The sequence below is a fragment of the Acinonyx jubatus genome, chromosome F2, assembly GCF_027475565.1.
Source record: "Acinonyx jubatus isolate Ajub_Pintada_27869175 chromosome F2, VMU_Ajub_asm_v1.0, whole genome shotgun sequence".
In the NCBI taxonomy this organism is placed as follows: Eukaryota; Metazoa; Chordata; class Mammalia; order Carnivora; family Felidae; genus Acinonyx; species Acinonyx jubatus.
In genome coordinates this window covers 75,876,994-75,897,709 of record NC_069394.1, presented here as the reverse complement: position 1 = coordinate 75,897,709, position 20,716 = coordinate 75,876,994, and the positions used below count along the sequence as shown (strand labels likewise).

The following is a 20,716-nucleotide window of genomic DNA, read 5'->3' as shown; positions in this document are numbered from 1 at the left end:
GGCATTGTCAAGAATTTCATATTCATCTAATCTTTACTAAGTCATCTCCAATTTACCACCAAAAGAAAAAAAAAAGACATTTTAAAGATGCTAAGGAACTTGCCTAAGATCACACTGCTAAAGTTCAGAAGAGCCAAGATTTGAACCCAGATTAGGAGTCAGACTTGCCTATTGACATCAAGTAAAAATTATAAAAAAAAACAACAAATACCAGCAGTGCGTGGGTGGCTCAGTCAGCTGAGCATCTGACTTGATTTCAGCTCAGGGCATAATCTCACAGTTCGTGAATTCGAACCTCGAGCTGGGTTCTGTGCTGACAGAATGGAGTCTGCTTAAGATTCTCTTTCCCTCCCTTCTCTGCCCCTCCCCAACTGGCATGTGCTGTCTCTCAAAATAAATATATAAACTTAAAAAAAAAACTAGTATCTGGGGTGCCTGGGTGGCTCAGTCGGTTAAGCGGCCGACTTCAGCTCAGGTCATGATCTCACAGTTCCTGAGTTCGAGCCCCGTGTCGGGCTCTGTGCTGACAGCTCGGAGCCTGGAGCCTGCTTTGGATTCTGCGTCTCCCTCTCTCTCTGCCCCTCCCCTGCTCATGCTCTATGTGTGTGTGTCTCTCTCTCTAGAAAAAGGAATACACAATAAAAAAAAATTTTTTTAAGTGATAGTTTAAAAAAAAACGAATATCTGAATATTTGGAACTAACTTACATGGCTCATCAAGGCCTCAGAGTGGGCACTTGTAAAACTGCTAACACTGTTTAAGACCAATTATACAGATAGGGCAACATTCTGGATAAATACTAAGGTCAGGATATTGATTGGATATTTATGGAAACCTTCCTGCCCCAGAATAACAAACACCCTTACTTCCTGGCCTTATATTCACTTAACTGCACCCCTGCAAGTTTCAAAAACCGGGTCTTCTAGAGACATTGCCGCTTAACATAGTACTGACTTTAAGCAAAACAGATTTAGATTCACCTCTTCATTTCTAGCTATTTGGTTTAGGACAACTCACTTTACTTTCCAAATAGTTTCCTTACTTTTGAAATACTTATCTTGTAAAACTGAGGAATAGGTAGGCAATACTTAGCTGAATACCTGGCTCAGAGTAATAATTCAATAAATAGTAGCTGTTTTTATTATTACTTAAAGGTGACACCTAACCTTTTTATTAAAACAAAACAATATCCAACAACAGCACTTAAACTTGTCAATTAAAGAGGACAACTACTATTCTTCAAACAAAGTTTACTTTTTCATAGCTTAAGTAATATTTTTTATAAATTTTTTTTAACATTTATTTATTCTTGAGACAGAGACAGCGTGTGAACAGGGGAGGAGCAGAAAGAGAGAGGGAGACACAGAATCTGAAACAGGCTCCATCCAGGCTCTGAGCTGTCAGCAGAGCCGGACGCCGGGCTCGAACCCACGAACCGTGAGATCATGACCTAGGCCGAAGTCCGACACTTAACCAACTGAGCCAGGCACCTAGCGTAAGTAATATTTTAGGGGCAGCTGGGTGGCTCAGTTGGTTAAGTGTTGGACTTCGGGTCAGGTCATGATCTCACGGTTCGTGATTTCGAGCCCTGCGTCCAGCTCTGTGCTGACAGCTCAGACCCTGGAGCCTGCTTCAGAGAATTCTGTCTACCTCTCTCTCTCTGCCCCTCCCCAACTCACACATGCTCTCTCTCGCTCTCTGTCAAAAAAAATAAACATTAAAAAAATTTTTTTTAATATTTTAAAAAGCTCACAGAAAAATCTGGACACCACAAAAAAAAAAAAAAAAAAAAAAAGGGAGAAACAAATCTACCATAATCCTACAAACCCCAGAACAACTTCTGTTAAATTACTGACCTCCTTAAAAGCTCTTTGTGGGGGAACCTGGGTAGCTGAGTCGCTTAAGCGTCCAACTCTTAATTTCGGCTCAGGACATGATCCCAGGGCCATGGGATCAGGTCCCGCGTTGGGCTCCACACTGAGCATGGAGCCTGCTTAAGATTTTCTGTCCCTCCCCTTCTCCCCCCCTCTCTCCCTCTCCCCCCCTCCCTCCCTTTGCCCCTCTCCCCTGCTCATGCTCTCTCGCTCTCTAAAGAAAATTTTTAGGGGCCCCTGGATGGCTCAGCCACTTAAGCGTCTGACTTCGGCCCAGGTGATGATCTTGCAGTCCATGAGTTCCAGCCCCGTGAGTTCTGTGCTGACAGCTCAGAGCCTGGAGCCTGCTTCGGATTCTGTGTCTCCCTCTCTCTCTGCCCCTCATGCTCATGCTGCTCATGCTCTGTCTTTCTCACTCTCAAAAATAAATAGACATTAAAAAAATTTTTTTTTTAATTTTTAAAAAAGCTATTTGTGGAATGATGTGCTTTGGAAGGCAAAGAGAGAGTCATTCAAGACCCCTTTCTCTTTATTTCATTTGCCAATTTGAATTTCTGTAAGATATACAGGGAAAAGGAGAAGGAACAAAACAAACAAACAAACAACATAAAAGAGCCAGTCAACTTTATCTTTCTTTTTGGGGTTAAGTTTTCATATTGGTAAAGTTTCAAACTATCAGATAAATGAGATTTGAGGAGTGTCTGTAAAGTTGTTCCTCATTCTCACCCAGACTCATTATTTGCTTGTAACTTGAGAACTGCAAATAAATACAAACTGGTCTTCTCCATATTTATCCACTAAGGAATTAGTCATTTTTATGAAACACCTATTACAAGGAAAGAAAACAATCATTAGATGATTAATGGATACACATTATGGCCTGAGTAGAGAAAAAAGGTACCCAACAAAGGCCTTTTTCCCCAAGGAGCTTCTACTGTGGGTATCCAGGGAACTCCAGGCAAAGAAAAAACCTTTTCCAGTTTAAACAAAATAAATGCTCAGCCTGTTAAATAACCAGATCTCATCACTTGCAGTGGGGAAATGAAAGGGCCGTATCAATGAGAAAACTAAACGGTAAAGGTTAATGTCTGGAACAGAAAACAAACAGGAAATATTTTAAAAGGCCAAAATTGCAAATACAGATTAACGGGGTATGAAATTACATGCCAGGCAATGCACCTGTTAAAAAAAGAGGAAGAGACTATATACAAAGTCTTAAAAAATTCAGCGTTTAACACTATTTTCTGCTCCGGCATGCTGTCCAGTAGAAAACCTGGGTCCTAGCTTAATCCAAATTGCTCAGTACTTAATTTAAGTGGGCGAACTACTTAATCTCTCTGACTCAGTTTCTTACTCTGCAAAATGGGTACACCGTAGCTGTGTCGTGGGTCTGTAGAGAATTTTGCACAGATGCTTTGTAATTCCAAAGTGCTGTACAAATCAGAGCATCCTCTTTCTCCTTCACATTAGTTTGACAGGAAATTTATTTCGTAGACGGGAATAAGTTATTTCAGATACACGGATGCTGAAAATGTACCGAGCAGGGTGGAATAAATTCAGGCGAAGACAATCATGGAGTTTTAGCTGAAAACAGGTGGCACTGCATCAGAGGACTGAAAGTACACACAGTGGTGGACAAAAAAATGCAAAACTGGAAGACTTCACACAAACCACAACGTGTTCACATACATACACACTTTATCGATTAACAAGATAACGCCACCGGTATTAACTGTAAACCACTTAAGAGTACTCAGCAATGACAGCTGTCCCAATCCATCTACCAGTCAGTACCCCTGAGGGCGTGCGTTTTAACCATAGCTCTTTTACATACTACCACCTAACAAGATCCACTTTTGAAAAACACATTTAGCAACTTGCCAAAGACGCTAGCATGCCCTGCCTTTTTGATTGCTAAACAAACCTGTAGCGTGGTGGAGATACATCAAGTGCGTGGCTAGCATTCTTCTAAAAACTAAGATACAGGAATTGTAACTCATCCGCTTGAGGTCCAGAACGTCTCACAAACCTCCATGCGATGTTATTTTTAGTTGTTAGCCAGCGATCGCGGAAAAGGGAACGAATCCTCCCAAACTGTTGAAGGGCTCTCTACACTCCTCGATTCTTAAACTAAATGAGCGAAGTAACTGGCGAGTAAACCTACCCTCGATCAGGTTTACTCCTCTGTACTAACAACGAAGAGACTTGGAAGTACCCAGAACGGGTGCTAACGCCGGCGGCGCGGGGCCCCGCCGCCTGCTCCAGGACGCCGGCACGGTCCACGCCGCCTTCCCCCGCGGGAAGGGCCGGCGGGGGCGGGCCGGGAGCCCCCGAGGGCCCGGCCCCAGGCCCGCCACGTCCGGCTCCCGCCAGCCGCCCGGCCTCCCTCCCGGCCCGCGTCGCCGCCGCGCTCACCGCGTTCTTCTTCTGCACCATCTTGTCCATCTTCTTGGCAATGCGGACCACCTCGTCCTCCATGGCTTCGGCAGGTCTTCCCCGCGCCCAGCCCGTCTGGGTCCGGAAGTGGGCGAAGCTGGGGCCGAGGGGACGGCGGGACGCGAGCCCAGGCGCGCGGCGAGCCCCCCACAGCAGGCCCGGGCCTAGGCCCTTCCTCGCACACCAAGCCCGCGGCGGCGGTGGCTGTGGCGGCGGCGGCCGAGACAGCGACTCCGCCCCCGCAGGCAGCGCCAGTCGAGCTCCGCGCGCGCCGCTCAGGCACTGCCAATCGACGGCGGATCGCTGGGAACCCGCGCGCCGAGGCTCCCGCCAGACGGGCGTCGACCGAGGCGCCGTCAATGAGGAGAGGTGCAAAACGGGCGGGAGAGCTTCCCGCCAGGCGGTTGTAAAAGTCTGCAGGAGGCGGGGCCGAGTTTTGCCGCGCGTGCGCTTCCGGCCCAACCACGGCGCGGGGGGAGCTTGAGAGCCTGCGGAGACCCGCGGGGCTTGGAACTGCGGCGGGCGTGGGGGACGGAACGTTGGCGGTTTTTAAAGGCGGTCGGAGCCCGACCCTTTTTTCCGTGAGAGGCGGCTACCGTGAAAAGCAGAGCCCCGCCCAGTTTCCCTAAATAGTCTCGTAAAATACGGACTTGATCTTTTTAAGCGTCCCCTTTTTAAAAGTCAACTGGTTTGTAAGCTGCCGAAGCACCGAGACCCAGTCCGGCTTGTTTTCAGACTCAGACTGTCGAACACAGTAGTTGAGTGGAGTTGAATGATACTTGGCAGAAACGTCAAAAAAGAAATAAGGCATCTCAACTGCTTCCAAAGATCAGTGAGGAAGTTGACATCCTTAATTTAAGGGTTATGACTAACGACACAAAGCCAACGTAGAAAATTGAGATACCTACGTTACTAATACTGGAGAGTATAGGCTCCTTCAGTAGGTCTTTGCCCAATTATACGTTTTACTACCAACTCATGCTACTTGCAGACATATCCCCACACCAGATTCAACTATCAAAATGCACCATCTAGTAATGCTTTTTCTATACTAACATGACAGATTTTTTTTTCCTACTTCTAGCTCAGTTATTTGGGGAGAAGAGGCATTTGACTTTTCCCCCTTCTGTTGATTTCATGTATTTCATTTCATTTTTAAATTATCTTCCTATTATTGATTCCCATCTTACATTGTAATGAAACTATATGACTGGAAAGTAACTGGTTCTAAGGTATTTGTTAAGATTTGTCCATTTTTGTAAATATGCTATATGTCCTGAAAAAGAATTTGTATTCTATAATAGCAGATAGGAGGTGCCATATAGGCTCATTAGCCACAACTTAATTTTAATGTTCAAATATTTATATCTCACTTTGTTGTATTCTATTCATGAATGTATAAAAATCTTCATTTATGATTGTGCATTTGTATGTTTACTTTAAAAAAATTTTTTTTATGTTTTATTTATTTTTGAGAGAGTGAGACAGAGCACGAGCAGGGGAGGGGCAGAGAGAGAGGGAGACAGAATCTGAAGCAGGCTCCAGGCTCTGAGCGGTCAGCACAGAGCCTGATGCAGGGCTCGAACTCGCAAACCGCAACATCATGACCTGAGCTGAAGTCGGACACTTAACCCACTGAGCCAGCCAGACATCCCTGTACATTTACTTTAACAACTGTGATTTTTGTTTTTCCCCCAAAGAATCAGTTTGTCTTTACTGCGGTAAAACACACACAATATTGTCAAATGACAAAACTAGAACAATTTAGTAACGAGCTTGTTATCCTTTATCCTAGAGAAAATAATCCACCGATGGGGGGACTAGACTGCCTTACAAGCAGTGGAGCACAGATCCCCAGGGATCTGGGACAAGAGCGAGATTTACAGAGCATTGAAGAGGCAAAGAGGGAACACGTCCTGATTGATTAAGAGGTACGAGATTTCCTTATAAACATAACAGGTCCTGTTTTCCAGGCTAAGGTAAGCTAGCTAAAGCTGAGTTGGAAGATTGTGATTGGTGTAGGCTAGGTTTCCTTGACAGGTGTTTCCATGAAGGGCACGCTGACTTTGATTTGTGACTTAGGCAGGGGCGGCCCACATTTTGTGTCTCCCTATATACAAATGACTTCACCAACATAAAATGTACCGTTTTAACTCATTTAAAATGTGCAATTCAGTACCATTTAGTGCAATCACGACGTTGTACAGCCATCACCACTAGTTCCAAAAAGGTTTCCGAAAATGTCATCACCTCAAAAAGAAACCCTGTACCCTTCAAACAGTCATTCCTGATTTCCCTGCCCCAACTCTTGGCAACCGCTAACCTGTTTTCTATCTCGATGGACTTGAATATTCTGATCCTTTCATATAAATGAAATTATACAATATGGGACTTCTTGTGACTGGCCTCTATCACTTAGCATAATGTTTTCAAGGTTTATTTATGGTGCAGCTATTTCATTCCATTGTATGGCTGAATAATATCACATTATATGGCTAAACCACATTTTATTTCCTTCATTCATTGATGTACATGTGCATCGTTTCCACTTACCTTGCACTATTCCACATTTTGACTCTTGTGATAGCGCTGCTATGAATATTCATATACAAAATTTTGAATTCTTTTCAATATGTACCTGGGAGTGGGTTGCTAGGTCTTAGGGTAATTATTTAATTTTAAGAAATTGCCATCTGTTTGCCACAGCAGCTGCACCATTTTGCATTCCCATCAGAAATGTACTAGGGTTCCAATCTCTCCACATCCGCTTGTTTTTGTACATATTTTTTATTCTAACCATCCTAGTGGGTGCCAAGTGGATTTTAACTTGCCCTTCCCTGATGACTAACTGTGCTGAGCATATTTTACTGTGCTTGTTGGTCATTTGTACATCTGGAGAAATGTCTAACTCAAATCCTTTACTCAATGTTTAATCAGGTTGTCTTTTATTGAGTTTTAAGAGTTTTTTATATTTTTCCAACACTAGACATCAGATATGATTTGCAAATATTGTTTCCCATTCTGAGCGTCGTATTGAAAGGGCGGGCCTACGCCAGCCGACTCCATCTTGTTCTGTGTCCTTCACCTTGACCACACCTCCTCCCCTTGAGTAACCCCCCCCTCACCTGCCTAACTGGACTCGGACCCTTCCCCAGGACCCTTCCCCAGCCAATCGGCTGAGGCCACAGCCATTACCTCACCAACTGCCCCAGGCCCCAATAAAACCTTCGTCCTTTTGAAACTTGCTCTCTTTCCCTGGTATCTCACCGCTGCGTCGATGCAGGTAGGGGATTGAGCTCGAGCTAGCTCGAATAAAGGCTCTTTGCTTTTGCATCGGACTCGGCTCCCTAGTGGTCTTTGGGGATCACGAATTCTGGGCATAACAGTATTGACAGTGATCTTTGATGCACAAATCTATTCAGTTTTATCGAAGTCCAATTCATCTGTTTTATTTTGTTGTTTGTACTTTTATTGTCATATCTAAGAAACCATTGGCAAATCCAAGGCCATGAAGATTGCCATTGCCATTTAAACCAGATTAAGTCTTCCGATTCATAAAAATGGAATGTCTTGGGAGTTGGTTGGTTCAGTTGGTGGACCATGTGACTCTTGATCTCAGGGTTGTGAGTTCTGGCCCCATGTTGGGTGTAAAGATTACTTAAAAAACAAAAAATCTTTCAAAGAAATGCAATGTCTTTCCATATATTTAGATCTACTTTAATTTCTTTTCACCATATTTCGTGGGTTTTAGTGTACAAATCTTTTACTTCAGTTAAATTTATTCCTAGGTATTTTATTCTTTTGAATGCTATTGAAAATGGAATTGTTTTCTTTTAACTTTTTTAATATTTATTTATTTATTTTTGAGAGACAGAGCATGAGTGGGGGGCGGGGCAGAAAGGGAGGGAGACACAGAATACCAAGCAGACTGTAGGCTCTGAACTGTCAGCACAGAGCAAGACTCAGAGCTCAAACCTACCAACCCTGAGATCATGACCTGAGCCAAAGTCAGACGCTTAACTGACTGAGCCACCCAGGCGCCCCTGGAATTGTTTTCTTAATTTCCTTTTCAAATTGTTCATTGCTAGTGTTTACAAATACAACTTATTTTTATGTGTTGATTTTGTATCCCGCAAATTTGCTGAGTATATTTAGCTCTATTTTTTTTGGGGGGGGGGATTCTTTAGGATTTTCTACATAGTAAAATTATTTCATCTGGGAAAGACTTTTACTTCTTCCTTTCCAATTTTCATGCCTTTTGTTTCTTTTTCTTTTCTTTATTTTAAGTAGGCTCCACCCCCAGCCTGAGGCTTAAACTCATGACCCTGAGATCAAGAGTCTCATGCTGTACTGAGCCAGCCAGGTGCCCCTATTGCTTTTTCTTGCTTAACTGATCTGACAGAACTTCCAATACAACGTTGAATGGAACAGTGAAAGCAGAAATCCTTCTCCTATTCCTTATCTTAGAAGGAAAGCTTTCACCATTAAGTGTGATGTTAGTTGTGGGGTTTTCACAGATGCTCTTTATCATGCTAAGGGAGTTTCCTTATTCCTAGTTTGTTGAGCATTTCTCTCTTGAATAGTTGTTAAATTTAGTCTAGTACTTTTTCTGTGTAGTTGAGATGATTATGTCAAAATCTTCCTTCATTGTATTAATATAATGGATTATACTGAGTGATTTTCTTTTTTTTTTTTAATTTTCTTTTTTAACGTTTATTTATTTTTGAGACAGAGAGAGACAGAGCATGAACAGGGGAGGGGCAGAGAGAGAGGGAGACACAGAATCCGAAGCAGGCTCCAGGCTCTAAGCTGTCAGCACAGGGCCCGACGCGGGGCACGGACCGTGAGATCATGACCTGAGCCGAAGTCGGACACTTAACCAACCAAGCCACCCAGGCGCCCCTGAGTGATTTTCATATGTTGAATCATTCTTGGATTCCTGACATATATCTCACTTGATCATTGTGTATAATCCTTTTAATGTGCTCCAGGATTGGGGGTGCCTGGCTGGCTCATTTGGAAGAGCATGGGACTCTTGATCTTGGGGTCATGAGTTTGAGCCCCATGTTAGGTATAGAGATAACTTAAATAAATAAATATTTTTAAATATACATATATATGCACACACATATATATGCTCCAGGATTGTGTTTGCTAGTATTCTGTCAAAGATGTTTGTATCTATACTAATAAAGAAAATTGGTCTACTGTAGTTGTCTTTAAATGGCTTTGATATCTGGATAATATTAGCCTCATAGATGCATCAGGAAGTGTTCCATCCTCTTTTGTTTTGAAAGAGTTGAAAAAAATTAGTGTTAAATCTTTAAATGTTTGGTAGAATTCACCAGTGAAGCCACCTGGTCCTGGGCTTTTCTTTGTTGGGACGTTTGGTTACTCCTTCAATCACTTATAAGTTTGTCCAGATTCTCTATTTCTTCTTGAGTCACCTTTGTATGTTTGTACACCTTCTTGAGTCACCTTTGTAAGGTGTATGTCACCTTAGTGTGTATGTTTCTAAGAAATTTGTTCATTTCACCAGACTATCTAAATTTTGTACGTACAATTGTTCATAATATTCTCTTATGCAACTTGCATGCAACATCTTTCCATTATTTGACTTTCAACCTATTTATGTCTTTGGATCTAAAGTAAAGCGATCTAGAAGATATCATATGGTTGTATCTCTTTTTTAAAAATCCATTTTACCCATCTCTGCCTTTTAATTAACTAGCTGAATCCATTTAAGATAAATTACTGGTAAGGACCCACTTATTTCCTTTCTCTTTTATCTTTTTTGTTCCTCAGTTCCTCCGTTACGGCCTTCGTGATTGATTTCTTTCAATATACCATTTTTACTCCATTCTCACTTCCTTTTCTGCATATTTCAAGTTATTTTCTTAGTGGTTACTCTGGGGGATTACAATGAACTTTTAATCAACCCATTTTATTGAGGGACTTCAGGGAAAAGTCAAAGGGCTAGGAGGACAATTAGATCCAATGTCCTCAGTCTGACCAGGATCTCCCCAGCTTCATAGTCTCTGAAAGCACAATTAACATTTTAAAATTATAGCATTCTAGTTTTAATAATCCCAATTTAGCTTCAATAGTATACAAATGTTTTACTCCTAAACAACTCTGTCCTTCCCCCTTTATGCAGTTGTTACATTTACAAAATATGTGTCCAGTAACCTACATTTATAATTAATATTTTATGCATTTGTCTTTTTTTTTCTTTACCACTTATTTATTATTGAGAGACAGAGAGACACAGAGCGTGAGCAGGGGAGGGGTAGAGAGAGGGGGAGACACAGAATCTGAAGTAGGCTCCAGACTCTGAGCTGTCAGCACAGAGCCCGACGCGGGGCTCGAACTCACAAACTGCGAGATCATGACCTGAGCCGAAGTCAGTCACTTAACCAACTGAGCCACCCAGGCGCCCCATGCATTTGTCTTTTAAATGATGTAGAAAAACAAAAGTGAAGTCACAAACCAAAAATATAATAATACTGGCGTTTATACTAATTTATGTAAGTACCTTTACTGGTGTTTTTTTATTTCTTCATATGGCTTCAAGTTACTGTCTAGTGTCCTCTCATTTCAGCCTGAAGAACTTCCCTTAGCATTTCTTTAATGCAAGTCTACTAGCACTGTGAACTCCCTTAGCTTTTATTTCTTCAAATGTCTTAATTTCTCCATTTAAAAAATTTTTTTCAATGTTTATTATTCATTTTTGAGAGAGACAGAGCACGAGTAGGGGGAGGGGCAGAGATAGAGGGAGACACAGAACCCAAAGCATGGTCCAGGCTCTGAGCTGTCATCACAGAGACCGATGCAGGGATCAAATCCATGAACTGTGAGATCATGACCTGAGCTGAAGTCTGACACTTAACCAACAGAGCCACCAAGGCACCCCTTAATTTCTCCATTTTTGAGGGATGGTTTTGCCAGATATAAAATTGTTCATTGACGTTTTTTCTTTCAATACTTTAAATATAACATCCTACTGCTTTCTGGCCTCCATAATATGTGTTGAGAAATTAGCTGTTGATCTTATTGAGGAAACTTGGACATGATGAGTTGCGTCATTTTTGATGCTCTCAAAATTCTGTCTTATGACAGTTTAATTTCAGTTCACCGAATGTATATATCTTTTGAGTTTATTCTACTTGGAGTTCGTTGAGCTTCTTGGATGTGCGGATTCATGTCTTCCATTAAACTTAGTGTGTGTCAGAAGAAAAGGGAATTGCCATTTATTCCTTCAAGTATTCTTTTGGACTCTTTTCTCTTTCTAGGATCCCCATGATGTGAATGTTGGTACATGATGGTTTTCCAAAATTTCTTAGGTTCTGTTCCTTTTTCTTCATTCTTTTTTCTGCTCCTCAGACTGACTAGCTTCAATTGTCCTGACTTCAAGTCTGCTGATTCTTCTGACTGCTCCAATCTGCTATAGATTCCCTCTAGTGAATTTTCATCTCAATTATTTTTCTTTCAGCTCCAGATATCTATTCAGTAACTTTTTATAATTCTTATCTCTTTATTATTGATATTCTGTATTGATATGGACATATTGTTCTTAATCCTTTGTCCATTATTTAGTTCTTTGAGCATATTTAAAACTTAAGGTCTTTTTCTAGTGAGTCCAATGTCTGAGCTTCTTCAGGGACAGTTTTTGTTAATATTCTTTTATTTTATATGTGAATGGGCTAGAATTTCATGTTTCTTTGCAGGCTTTGTTTCCTGTTGAAAACTTGACATATTGAATATTACAGTGTAACTTTGGAAATCAGAGTTGTTGCTGTTTGTTGAGGGTTACAGTTTTTGTTGTTGTTTAGTTGTTGTGTTTGATTTAGTGACTTTTCTAAACTCTTTTCAGTAAAGACTAAATTCATTATCATGTGTGGTCACTAAGTCTGTTAGCTTACTCTCCACCTAGTGATTTAACAGTGATTTCCTTCAATGCCTAGTGACAAAACAACAACAACTCCCAGTGTTTGCATCTGGACTCTGTGTGTGTTGGGCATGCTTTTAACATTCAGTTGGGCAACTTACAACTTTGCCTTTATTTTCACATCTTGCTTTCCCAGGGCATCAAGATCAGCCAGAGATGAGAGCTTAGAGCATTCTCAGGTATTTTTAAGCATGCATCTGCCCATATGTGCACATGGCCTCCTACATTTCCAAGAATCGTGGAAGCTTTCCAAGCTTTTATTCCCCAGGACATCTCATTCATTCCCTAGCTTTTTCTTCCCAGGCTTTTCAGTGTATCTATTTTTTGCCCCAACTTATATCCTTTTCCCCAGGTGTTAGCGGCTGGTTCATTTGCATTTAAATATTTTTTGAGCAACATCCTCCACATAGCTATTTCCCCAATCTGAGAGAGTTCTGACTTAGGGAAGGAAGGAAGGAAGGAAGGGAGGAAGGAAGGAAGGAAGGAAGGAAGGAAGGAAGGAAGGAAGGGAAAAGGCCTTTAGGTTAGTCCTTCAAGGAGCCACCTAAGAGTCAATCACAATGTTTTGGAAACAAAATCTGGTTTGCTTTCTCCGAAATCTGGAATTCACATTGGGAGTGTGGACTTCCATCTTCAAGACCTGGGAGTGGGGGATTAAGCAAGGGTAAGTTAAAATGATGCAAAACTTTCTTACTGGTTTCAGCCAACTTTTTTTTCTTTTCTAATTTTTTTTAATGTTTATTTATTTTTGAGAGAGAGAGAGAGAGAAACAGCACATGTGGGGGAGAGGCACAGAGAGAGAGGGAGACAGAGAATCCGAAGCAGGCTCCAGGCTCCGAGCTGTCGGCACAGAGCCCGATGCAGGGCTCAAACCCACAAACTGCTAAATCACGACCTGAGCTGAAACGAAGAGTCTGTTGTTTAACCGACTTAGCCACTCAGGCACCCCAACTTTTTCTTAAGTATTCACTTGGTTGGGGGAGCCTAGGTGGCTCAGTCAGTTAAGCTTCCAACTTTGACTCAGGTCATGATCTCACGGTTCATGTGTTCGAGCTGCACGTCAGGCTCTGCGCTGACAGCTCAGAGAGTGGAGCCTGCTTCAGATTTTGTGTCTCCCCTCTCTCTGCCCCTCCCCCATTTGTGCTTTGTTTCTCTCTGTCTCTCAAAAATAAATAAACGTTGGGACACCTAGGTGGCTCAGTTTGTTAAGTGTCCAACTCTTGATTTCAGCTCGGGTCATGATATCACTGTTGTGAGTTCGAGCCCCACATATGGCTTAATACTGACAGTGTGGAGCCTGCCTGGGATCCTTTCTCTCTCCCTCTCTCTCTGCCCTTCCCCTGCTCGCTCTCTCTCTCTCTCTCAAAAATAAGTAAACTTTAAATAAATAAACATTAAAAAAAGTATTCACTTGGTTATTATAAACCTTTGACTATTTTCCAGAGTTCCATAAAGCTTATTCTGACAATTTTTGCCACATTTTTTTGGTATTTCTGTGGAGGCACAGGACTTTGGAATTCTCTGCCCATCTCTTTCACTGATGTGAATGGGCTTAACCAGTTCTGATAATCAGGAATGGTGTCAGATCATCATTTCTGTGTCAGGTCATCATTTCTGTTTGCTGCCTAGAACCTTCCAGAATTTATGGTTATCAGAGTGAATCACAAGAGAGATGGATGGGTACATACGTGCTAAAGATTAGCATATTTCCTGGAGAATTACCACTCTTATCCTGACGTAGTAATCATTTTTATCCCCGATAATACCCTTTGCATTAATGTCTATTTTTAAAAACAGCTTGGTCAAGCAAATAAACAAAGATAAAAACAGGTTTGTTTATTCTGGTCTTTCACATAAAAGAAATAAAATAAGATGAAGTCATTTGTAACGGGTGTCTTTCACTCAGCATTATGGTTTCAGGATTCATCCATGTCATAACATTCCTCTTCATTGCTGAATACTATTCTATTGTAAGGATGCCCCATTTTTTTATCCATTCATCAGTTATGGACATTTAGGTTCTTTCCACATTTTGGCTATTATGAATAATAATGCTATGAATATCCATGTACAAGTCTTCGTGGAACGTGTGTTCGTTGCCTTAAAATGTATTTTCCATCACACTAATTTAGGATAAGCCAACCTAGTTTTTGGTAATATTTGCTTCTTACATTTTCCCATCCCTTTACTTTCAATCTTTCTGTAATTAAATAGAATCGTTTGTAATTAAAATATAGCTTCATCTCATTCTTTTGCCCAATCTCATAACTTCTGTCATTTTACTGGCAAATTTAGTCTATTCACAATCGTAGTTACTATTATTTTTGGATTTGTATCTATCATATCATGAAACTTCCTGTTCTACATTTTGTCTTTCCTCCTTTCTTATCTTTTACATCAAGCTTTATTTCCTCCTAATCCCCACTAGTTTGGAACTTACATACATTTGTTTGTTTGTTTGCTTGTTTGCTTTAGTTGCTTTACATTGTGAATATTTAATCTAAAGGGAATGAATATTTCTTATCTATTCTCAGAAAATAAAAGAACCATAGAATATTTCAACTTCTATCATCCCTCCCATTATACATTAAAAAAACAAACTTACTTTGGGCACCTGGGTGACTCGGTCAGTTGAGCATCCGACTCTTGATTTTGGCTCAGGTCATGATCCCAGGGTTGTGGGATAGAGTCTCATGTCTGCTCCACACTGAGTGTGGAGCCTGCTTGAGATCCTCTCTCTCTCTCTCTCTCTCTCTCTCTCTCTCTCCTTCTGCCCCTCTCCCTCACTCTCTAAAATAAAATAAAATTAGGGGTGCCTAGTTGGCTCAGTCGGTTAAGCGATTGTATTGTTCATGAGTTCCAGGCCTGTATCCGGCTCTGCACGAACAGTGTGGCGGTTGCTTGGGATTCTCTCTCTCTTTCTCTCTCTCTCTCTCTCTCTCTCTCTCTCTCTCTCTCTCTCTGTGCCCTTCCCCTGCTTGCTCTGTCTCTCTCTCTCAAAATAAACATTAACATTTTTTTTAATTAAAAAAAAACTTTCGAAACATTCACAGATTGAAAAGAAATTGTAAAGATAGTACAGAGAGGTCCTATGTATGCTTCACCAAATTTCCCCAATGGTTAATCTTTCATAATTATAATACAGTATCAAAACCCAGAAATTGACACTTATGTGCACAGTCGTTTATCACATGTATTAATTCGTGTAACTACCACCACAATCAAGATACAGAGTATTCCATCACCACCAAGATCTCATTCATATCCCTTTTTAGTCATACCCATTACTTTCCCCCAACCATCTCTAACCCCCAGCAGCCACTAATCTGTTTTCCATTTCTACACTTTTGTCATTTTGACAAAGTTATATAAAATCCTACCAGATATGACCTTTGGAGATTAGCTGTTTTTTGCCATTCAGATCAATCAGAGTTGTTGTGTACATCAGTAATTCATTCCTTTTTATTGGCAAGCAGTATTCAATGGTATGGATGTACCATAATTTTGTTTGTTTCTACTTTTTGACTGGAATAAAATTTCTATAAATAATCATGTACAGGTTTTTGTGTGGACATAAGCTTTCCTTTCTCTGGCATAAATGCCCAAGATTATAATTGCTCAGTCTGTTTTATTTGGATTTTAAAGAAACTACCTAACTTTCAAAGTGGCTATGATATTTTATATTCCAACCAGCCACATATGAGAGATCTGAGTTCTCTGCATCCTCTTTGGCACTTGGCATTGTCATTATTACTTTTAAGTTTATTTATTTATTTATTTATTTTGATAGAGAGTGCAGGAGTGGCAGAGAGAGAGAGAGAGAGAGAGAATCCTAAGCAGGCTCCGCACTGTCAGTGCAGAGCCCAGTGTGGGTCTTGAACTCACAAACTGAGTTTATTACCTGAGCTGAAACCAAGAATTGGATGCTTAACGGACAGAGACACCCAGACGCCCTGGGCATTGTCATTTTTTATTTTAGCAGTTCTAATAGGTATATGGCAATAATCTTATTGTGGTTTTAATTTTCCATTTCCTTAATGGTTTAGTAAAATGTTGAATATATTTTCATGAGCCTATTTGACATCCATGCAGCCCCTTCAATAAAATATGTCTTTGTGAATTTTGCTTATTTTCTTCTTCTTCTTCTTCTTCTTCTTCTTCTTCTTCTTCTTCTTCTTCTTTTTTACTGTTGTGTTTTGAGAATTCTTTATATATTCTAGAAACTGGGCATGTGGATATGTGGTTTGGAGATATTTTCTCCCAGTCTTAGCTTGTCTTTTTATCTTCTTAACAGGAGCTTCGAGAGAGCAAAAACGTTTTAAATTTTGATGAAGTCCAATTAAATTTTTCTCTTTTAAGGATTTTACTTTGGTGTCTTATTTAGAAACGCTTCAAGCCCTACGTCCCAAGATTTTCTCCTGTGTTTTTTTCTATAATTTTTAGTTTCATATTTGACATTTTTTTAAATGTTTATTTATTTTTGAGACAGAGACAGAGCATGAGTTGGGGAGGGGCAGAGAGAGAAGGAGACACAGAATCGGAAACAGGCTCCAGGCTCTGAGCTGTCAGCACAGAGCCCAACGCGGGACTCGAACTCACGAACCGTGAGATCATGACGTGAGCCCACTGAGGCACTCAGGCGCCCCCATATTTGACATTTAAATCCATGATTCATTATACAGAGTTCACTTCTGTATAAGGTTCACTTTTCTGGCTAGTTGATATCCAACTGCTCCCGCACCATTTGTTAAAAGACCACCATCCCTCTATTGCATTACTTTTGTACCTTTGTCAAAATTCACTTGGCTGCTCTTGCGGGGGGCTATTTCTGCTTTATTTTGTTCAGTTCATCTTGTGTCTATCTCTCTGCCAATACCACCCAGTTTCGATCTGTTACTATATAATAAGTCTCAAAATCTGGTAGATTTCTCCCAGTTTTTCAATATTGTTTAAGCTATTCTAGTTCCTTTGCCTTTCCATCCACATAAAAAATTTTTTTTAATGTTTTATTTATTTATTTAAAAAAATTTTTTTTTCAACGTTTATTTATTTTTGGGAGAGAGAGAGACAGAGCATGAACGGGCAAGGGGCAGAGAGAGAGGGAGACACAGAATGGGAAACAGGCTCCAGGCTCTGAGCCATCAGCCCAGAGCCCAACGCGGGGCTCGAACTCACGGACCGCGAGATCGTGACCTGGCTGAAGTCGGACGCTTAACCAACTGCGCCACCCAGGCGCCCCTGTTTTATTTATTTTTGAGACAGAGAGAGACAGAGTGTGAGCAGGGGAGGGGCAGAGAGAGAGCAAGACACAGAATCGAAGCAGGCTCCAGGCTCTGAGCTGTCAGCACAGAGCCCGTCGGGGGGGCTGGAACTCACAGACCGCGAGATCATGACCTGAGCGGAAGTCAGCCGCTCAACCGACTGAGCCACCCAGGCACCCCTCCGTATACATCTTAGAATAATCTTGTGCATAGCAACAACAATCTTGCTGAGTTCCTGATACAAATTGCATTGAACTTTATCAATTTGGAGAGAATTAACATCGTCACTATGTTGAATCCCCTGATCCGTAACATGATATAGATTCCCATTTATTTAGATCTGCTTTGAGGTCTTTCATCAGCCTGCTGTAGTTTTCAGCCTCCAAATCCTGTACATGATTTGTTACATTGACGCTGAAGTATTCCTTTTTTCTTCTGAGAAATTGGAAACATTGCTGGTGTATAAAGTACCATTTTATAATACTTTTGCATATACTTAATTTTTATCTCGTGTTTCAGCCCCCAAATTAGGATTGGTTGTCTGCAATCAGTTCAAAAGTTTATACTTTGTTCCCCATTGCTTGTAGCTCTCCTTTCCTCTTCATCCGTTTTCCTTCCTCTGAAAGAACATCTTTTAAAGGTTCTGTCACTAAGCTCTTCCTTCTAAACTTTCTACATATTTTAAGATGGTTTTCTTTTGCCCTTGCTCTTAAATGAGTTTACTTATGTAGAAAGTTCCAAACCGCCATTTTCTCTCCAACTTTGATATTATTCCCTTATTCTGACCTCTAGCATTGTTTTTCTTAAGTGTACTGTATATGGACAGTCTGAATAGGCTCTTCCTAATTGCCACGATGATCTTTCTCTATGGTGTTCAGTTGTGTTTCCACCATGAAATGCCTCATTAGGGATTTAGTTTAAACCTGTTGGTAACTCATTTTGCTTTCTAAAATTTTTCTTTAATGTTTATTTTTGAAAGAGAGAGACAGAGCGTTAGTGAGGGAGGAGCAGAGAGAGAGGGAGAATCTGAAGCAGGCTCCAGGCTCCGAGCTGTCAGTGCAAAGCCTGACACGGGGCTCGAACTCACTAACCGTGAGATCATGACCTGAGCCAAAGGCAGAGGTGTAATCGACTGAGCCAACCAGGCGCCCCTAGCTGGGCTTTTTAATTCCACATTGGGTTGTTTCAAATATTTTATTGTCATAAATGCTTCTCACTTGATATATTTTTCACTCGAGCGGCTGTTTTTTGTTTCTATAAATTTTCTGGTACTGTCTTTACACTTGTTTATTCTGATTAACACTCTCAACACTCTCTATTTCTTAAAGTTCCTGAAGAGTCCAATGATCTTTTTCTCTTTTGTGCCACTTGTATTCATTTGTGGCAGGTAGACTGTTCCCTCCTACGGTTTGTACTTTGGGGAAGAAAGTTGAGCTCACTTTTGGCAGACAGTTTATGCAGCCTACATTGAGGATGTCACTCTCCATAAAGAATTTGTTTCTTCCAGGGGCGCCTGGGTGGCTCAGTCTGTTGAGCGTCTGACTTCAGCTCGGGTGATGATCTCACGGTTGGTGGGTTCGAACCCTGCGTCCGGCTCTGTGCTGACAGCTCAAAGCCTGGAGCCTGCTTCGGAGTCTGTGTGTCTCCCTCTCTCTCTCTGCTCCTCCCCCACTCACACTCTGTCTCTCTCTCTTTGCCTCTTGAAAATAAATGTCAAAAGAAAAAATTTTTTAAAAAGTTTCTTCCAGGTGCTTGAGGGGCAGTCAATCCAAGGAGATGCTTGACGCATTAACTTATGAGCTTATGTGTTTCCAGGCCACATAAATAGTATTAATTCAAGATCCAAATATATATGAATACAAGCTTCCAGCTAAACAATTTCAAGGGAAGAGCTCCCTCCTCTCCCAGTCCAGAGCCCAGGCCAAAATAAGACAAGCTTCCCCCGTCCCTTCCTGAGGAGTCAGATTGTTTTTCCAGTCTACTTTGTGGTGAAGAGTGTAGCTCTTAAAAGGGTCCTGGCTGTGTAATGGTGAGTTATTTTGAGCCCCAAAGTCAGGTGTACCATGTGGGTTTTCCGTTTCCTTTTCAGTTTTCCCTGGGCACTGGAGATTGTAATTTCTTTATGGTAGGCTGGGGTTTACCATCATTTTGTTTTTTGTGTTCTTTGGCAATTCTAGGTGTTCTGAATTGTATGGAAGAAGTTGTTTTGTTTACAGCATTTTTTTAGGTAGGCTTTACACCCAGCGTAGAGCCTAACATGGGGCTTGAACTCATGACCGAGATCAAGACCTGAGCTGAGATCAAGAGTTGGACACTTAATCGAACAAGACACCCAGGTGCCCCTGTTTACAGCGTTTAAATGAAATCATGGGGGCATACAGCAACGTAGCAGACCATGGAGTCAGGCACAGCATTCTGAATCCTGCTTGCTACACATAATAGCTCTGTAACTATAGGCAAAGTTCATCTTTCTAGCTATCAGTTTCTCCTATAAAGATAAGGTTGATGTGAAGATTGTATTAATAAAGGCTATAAAACACTATTATAGTGCCTGGACTATCTCAAGTACTTAACAAATTACATTTTCACCTAAAAAAATTTTTTTTAATGTTTTTGAGAGAGAGAGAGAGAGAGAGAGAGAGAGAGAGCAAGCAGGGGAAGGACACAGAGAGGGAGACACAGAAACCGAAGCAGGCTCCAAGCTGTCAGCAGAGCCTGACGCGGGGCTCGAACCCACGAACTGTGAAATAGGACACTTAACCGACTGAGCCACCCAGGCGCCCCTACATCTTCACTTTTTAATAATTTTTACAAAATAAAATGGTATGTTGTTAGGAGTGCAGATGTATGTCATGTTTCTACTTTTACCTTTTTTTAAACTTGGGGCACCTGGGTGGCAGAGTGGGTTAAGCATCGGACTTCAGCTCAGTTCATGATCTCATGGTTTCGTGAGTTCGAGCCCTGCATCAGGCTCTGTGCTGATAGCTCAGAGCCTGGAGCTTGCTTCAGATTCTGTCTCTCCCTCTCTCTCTGCCCCTTCCCTGCTCGTGCTTGCTCTCTCTCAAAAAAAATTTTTTTTTAATTAAAAAAATAAAAGTAGCAATAAGACTGATTCCAACAGTAGACACATTTCCCAATTATTTATATATACATAAGGCACTGCTATTATCTGTCAATAGAGTAATAATACCACACTC

General features: G+C 41.2%; 1 protein-coding gene across 1 annotated transcript in view; it reads right to left on the bottom strand.

Annotated features, from left to right (window-relative positions):
* TCEA1 (transcription elongation factor A1) overlaps positions 1 to 4,783 on the bottom strand; it is a 41,767-nt gene extending 36,984 nt beyond the window's left edge. The window contains exon 1 of the mRNA XM_027042868.2: positions 4,290 to 4,783. Coding sequence (XP_026898669.1) covers positions 4,290 to 4,352 — 63 coding nt within the window. The 5' untranslated portion in view covers positions 4,353 to 4,783. The remainder of the gene's footprint in view (positions 1 to 4,289) is intronic.
* Between the last annotated feature and the right edge of the window lie 15,933 nt (positions 4,784 to 20,716).